Source organism: Polistes fuscatus, unplaced genomic scaffold, assembly GCF_010416935.1.
Source record: "Polistes fuscatus isolate 324 unplaced genomic scaffold, CU_Pfus_HIC Scaffold2, whole genome shotgun sequence".
NCBI lineage: Eukaryota > Metazoa > Arthropoda > Insecta > Hymenoptera > Vespidae > Polistes > Polistes fuscatus.
The window spans coordinates 17,127,421-17,132,575 of record NW_025113096.1 but is presented as its reverse complement, the minus strand read 5'-3'; the positions used below and the strand labels follow the sequence as shown (position 1 = coordinate 17,132,575).

Sequence of the window (5,155 nt, the reverse complement as noted above, 5' to 3'; positions counted from 1 at the left end):
TATATTCTATAAAAAATAAGTACATCTTAATCACACACACACACACACACCATAGAAATGTATCATTACAGATTGAATTTTGTAATTTTTGTTCTTAGAGAGCAGATAACGTAAAATCGTATAAATTTTCAAAAAATGTAAATGAAAAAAGCGCCTACAACAACATTTTCTTCCTATCAATGAAATACAAATAAATAAAAGAAGTAAAACTTCGATAACAGCTATATGCATATGTACGAGCTGAATGAATGTCTTAATTTTGTTAACATATTATTATTCTAATACGTATTTTATATGACCCTATTTTATATTACGATCCCATATGGGGTAGCATAACTAAAAAATTCCTGGTGTACACAACGGCCGGAAATGAATTCAAAACCAGTTTGGCAACGTTACATGTATAGTACGTTCGTGAGTTTATGATGGTGAAAAGAAGATATTACAGAGTCTATATTTAAGATCGCAAAAATATTGGTTGGTATAAAAGGGTTCATAAAAATTGGAAAAGTTTTAGAAGCCCTGGTATAAATCATTCGACCAGGTAACGTGAAACTTAGTTTCCAATTTTTAAAGGATGTAGAATAAAATGATTATGAATGGTTGTTTGTGTAGGTGTTTGTCTTTGACTATTAGAAAGATTTTGTATCCTAGCCCAAATCAAACCTCGTATTGGCCTACGAAGTACGAAAATGACGAACGCAAAGAAACCATGAGCTGCATTAACTAAATCCAAAGGGTACCAATTGAATGAATTTATGCTATTACTCCAAGTGATAAATTGTAAAGTCCAAGTAAGTGCCATAAAAAAAAATAATACTACGGGTACCATTAGGCTTATATTGAAAATACAAAGCATTCTTTTATCCCGTCGATCGCATACTTGATTTGTGGTCAACAGTCGGATTTTGAGATCATTTTTGAATCGTCTTATCGTTATCCCAGTGAAGATAAAAACTATTAAATTGCTTATTAAGAATATTAACACTGGGAAGAAGTAGAACGACGTCGACTTGATGTCCGCTGAAATTTTATTATAATTAAATATACAAATTATTTATTTATCGCATATTAATACGTTAATATCTTCAGGATTACAAATTTCTATTGTTAGAGAAAATATTAATGGTAAATAAAAATAAATAAAATATAAGAAAATATATATATATAATATTAACGTTTAAAAATTTCCCACTAAAAATAGTTTTAAATATAATATTTACGCAAATGTTATAGCAAATGAATTAATAATAAATAAAATCTAATCAAATGTTTGCATCGTATAGTAAAAGTCCTGAAGATAATAACACATTAATATGAATTATATTAGGATTACCGACAAGTTTGTTCGTTTTAATTATAAAAATTACATTTTTCCATGTTTGAAATGTGAAAAAATTGTCCAGTAGACCTAATATTTAATATTATTTTTATTACATGCTTTGGTACGACTCCAATATGGATCAATAGTTGATGCTTTTTCATAGACTATCCGTATATGGGTCGTTAGTAACGAAATATTTAATACTATGTCTGTCAACTTACAATCAATCCAACAGCTGTCACTTTCTGTAGTAAAATTCATTGGGTTGAGATTAAGACATATGTCTGCAATGATAAGTATACTTGAAGATAGCCAAGCACACAAGGAGTAATAAAAGAAGAATGCTTTGTTTGTTTTTGGAAGAAACGATGCATGATTAACACAATTTTGTATGAAATTGTTTGTAACGATGCATAACACGTTTAACCAACAATACGTGGCAATGAAAAAAAATTGGATGACGTAGCCTGTAAAAATCAATGATTTACAATTAATGAATTATTAATTAATTATTGATTAGGTGGTATTTCTACGTAATAGGAAATGACGTTACTCCAGAATAGGAAAAAGAGAGCAATGAGTTTCGTATTTAATTAATTGCTTCGAACGTTGTTAAGAACGAAACTCGATCTAATTTGAAATTGATTATGTTTCTAAACTTACTTATAATCATGCACGTGTAACGACTCCAACGTGCACCATCAAGTTCCAGTATCGCTAGAATAATAAACGCCATTGCGAGACATCCACAATAATGACAAATTACATGTCCATAGATGTCTCTTAATTTTGGTATTATTAAATAAATTATTACGGTGAGAATTAGAAGTATTATGGATGTTAAAAGTCCGATGATACCAAACAATTTTTCTGGTCTGACTTTCATTACTCTAACATCAGAATCTATAAAACAAAAGGAAGTGTATTTGAGTATTTTGAAGGTAAATTTAATTCTTAATTGTGTTTAGAAATAATTTAATGTATAATATTATACCTTCTGGAAAACATACTCTAGTTAGCAATCCTAATTCAGGAACGTATTCCATGCAATAATCTTTACCAGGCATGAGCATTGAAGGTTTATATGAAGGATAATATATCGAGCCATTAAATAAAAGATAATAGGTTTTGTTTATCTCATTTAAATTAAAACTGTAACAAGAAATATATAAATAAACGAATAAACGTAATTCATAATCGGTTAAAAGTGAGATTTAAAAAATCAAAAAGAAAACGTCTGATCTATCATAAATTATGATAACAATTGTGAATATATATATATATATTTATTTTTGATATAAAAGCTTGTTTTTAATAGATGGTAGATTATTTAAGTACATATTGATACATCGATAGGATTTCGTACATCAATTGAACGTGTAAGTACATCGATAAGGTTTTACTACAGGTTAAAATCAATTTTGATGATATTCTGTGATAATTTGTTCTACCAATTATCGATAAGCTGTTAAATAAATTCTCTCTTTTTCAAATGATATTAAAAATAATATTCTAATAGCAAAGAAAGAAAGAAAGATAAAACTAAAAATCGTATCAGCTGATACACGAAAGATGACGTTTAGGATGAATATTTGTCTTCTAATAAATTGCATTTATTTTTTATTCACATTTTTTGTTTATCCATGAATAAGATGACATTTGAGATAAACGAGTACATTTATTACGCTTATCGTAAATATTCATTTTTTATTTTATAACCAACACTTATATCGGATTATTTGTTGATTATTGATATTATCGTACAAACCGGAGGAAATGATCGTGCAAATTTGTCAAAGTTATTTATTGTATAAAAAAAATATATTATTATTATCGTATTTATTGTAAATTCAAAAATTACCTGTCATAATGACAAGGATAACCAACGAGTGCAACAAAACTGTCTTGTTTTTCCCCTGAACTCCATATACCAGATGAATTAGATTTATGAAAATATGGGGAGAACAGTTGCTGGGATGAGATCAAAGAAATGCATATCTCTATACCTTTATTTTCATCTCGAAATAGAAATTGATTAACCGGACAACATTGCGCTACTATTGGTAGATCCTTGTATTCTTCTGGTATATTCGTACCATTTTTCTGTTAAAGAAAAAAATAACAACAATTAAAATCTATTAATGAATTTATTTACTTATTGAAATGACACAGAAAAAAAAATTACTTTGCAAAATAAATTTAAATTTCATAAGGAAATAATGTCGTTCTATTAATATTAATGTAAATCGATTGCGATTTCGTAAAAAAATCTCATTCAATGATTTACAAACTCGAATACTGCGTATTTATTATTTTTATATATTCTGTGTATTTTATTTATTATTGAATTTTAATTTTTTAATAATTTAAATTAACATACCAATGGAATGGAATGAATGAGGGGCACTGTACTCTCGACAATAATCACTCTCGATATTAAAACGAGACTTAGGATAAAGAAGGGCAGCAATGAAGATACGTTACGCATAATGCTGCACATGTTTCTCGTCAAGTTGATACTTCGATAATGGTAGAAAAAAAATGTTGAGATATTTTACTTTTTTAGGCTATTATTTATTCGATTAATATTTTTCAATATTTTTGATCAATATTGTAGATAAATTATCGATGTTAATTATAATATATTATGATCCGATATAAATAATAATTACACTGACTTAATATCAAAAACTGTGAATATTTTGTACAAATGATTAGTATTTATTATTTATACCGAATAATATTACCGAAACATATTAACATTTACCGACGATTTATCGAACAAAATATTATTTAAAAATGTTGAAAAAATATTGACCAAATAAATAATGTTTTATTTTGTTTTTGGTTTTCGTTTTATTTCTCGATATCATTTGCATATATGTTTCTGAATGTCACTGATATGTCTCAAGGATTATCAGCATTTTTAGTTTCCGGACGAGCACAATATTTTTTCTTACGAATAATTCTCGTTTACTGAATACGAACAGTCTTCGATATAATAATAATAATAATAATTGTAAAATAATTAAAATAATCGCTAGTACTTTGCAAAACAAATCAGGTATGCGTCAATAATATTTCCTATACGATAATAATAAAACACAAATCTATTCTCTAAATGTGCATACACATATTCGAACTTCGCAGATAAATTATTTCGTTTGTGTTAACATTGAATTTATTAGAACAAATTATAAAAAAAAAAAAATAAACAAAATAAAAGAAATCATCAATTATCAAATATTCTAACAATAAGAATTAAAAAAAAAGATTTGTTAATGTTTTCAATGATGCTTTCACATACAAATTTGTTTATGCAACACCAGAAAGATCAATGAAACCATGTAATCTATAGATCCAATATGTCGTTTGAAAACACGAATGTAACACGTTTATGCAAAGATTTATTGTTAGTTCTTCGATGATTAACAAATGGTTTTTGAGAAATAATTGAAAAGTAGATACTTTTTGTATGATCATTTAAGATTTTCAACATATTTAACTTTTTATAAATTATTAAATAATATATGTAATTAGCTGGATAATCAATTAATTGTTAGTTTATGACGATAGCGCGCCAAACAACACGATACACGTAGTTTACAAATCCACGGTTGGTAAGAAACTGATCACATGCCTTAAGACATGAATAATGATCAACGATTAAGAGTAGATGCCACAAAGATGTATTTTCCAAAGCATAAGATGCATATCACTGAATAATCTTTTCCTTATTTGTTTTTTCTTTTTATTTTTTCTAAAATTGTAATTTATACAAAAATTTCGATTTTCTAAAGTCTAAATTTTCTTCTTAATAATTTTGTCAAC

The 5,155-nt window shown here is 26.8% G+C and overlaps 1 protein-coding gene across 2 annotated transcripts; it reads right to left on the bottom strand.

Annotated features, from left to right (window-relative positions):
* Positions 1 to 226: 226 nt before the first annotated feature.
* LOC122516326 (probable G-protein coupled receptor Mth-like 10) lies at positions 227 to 4,933 on the bottom strand. Of its 2 annotated transcripts, none has more exons than XM_043634045.1 (7): positions 4,632 to 4,933; positions 3,705 to 3,843; positions 3,186 to 3,427; positions 2,319 to 2,476; positions 1,988 to 2,227; positions 1,546 to 1,791; positions 227 to 1,023 (listed from the first exon to the last, which is right to left on the bottom strand). In XM_043634045.1, exons 2-7 carry the CDS (start codon positions 3,822 to 3,824, stop codon positions 557 to 559), a joined length of 1,473 nt encoding a protein of 490 aa, XP_043489980.1. In that variant the 5' UTR covers positions 3,825 to 3,843; positions 4,632 to 4,933; the 3' UTR covers positions 227 to 556. The 2 variants fall into 2 exon arrangements, with proteins under 2 accessions (XP_043489980.1, XP_043489981.1); XM_043634046.1 differs by having other exon boundaries at positions 4,793 to 4,933.
* Positions 4,934 to 5,155: the final 222 nt, after the last annotated feature.

Excerpts from the sequence above, each read along its gene's own strand:
- LOC122516326 (XM_043634045.1), bottom strand. The coding sequence starts at position 3,824 with ATGTGCAGCATTATGCGTAACGTATCTTCATTGCTGCCCTTCTTTATC. Across the intron at positions 3,428-3,704 it reads TCATTCATTCCATTCCATTG|AAAAATGGTACGAATATACC; the intron begins GTATGTTAATTT and ends TTTCTTTAACAG. Across the intron at positions 1,792-1,987 it reads TTACACGTGCATGATTATAA|GCTACGTCATCCAATTTTTT; the intron begins GTAAGTTTAGAA and ends TGATTTTTACAG.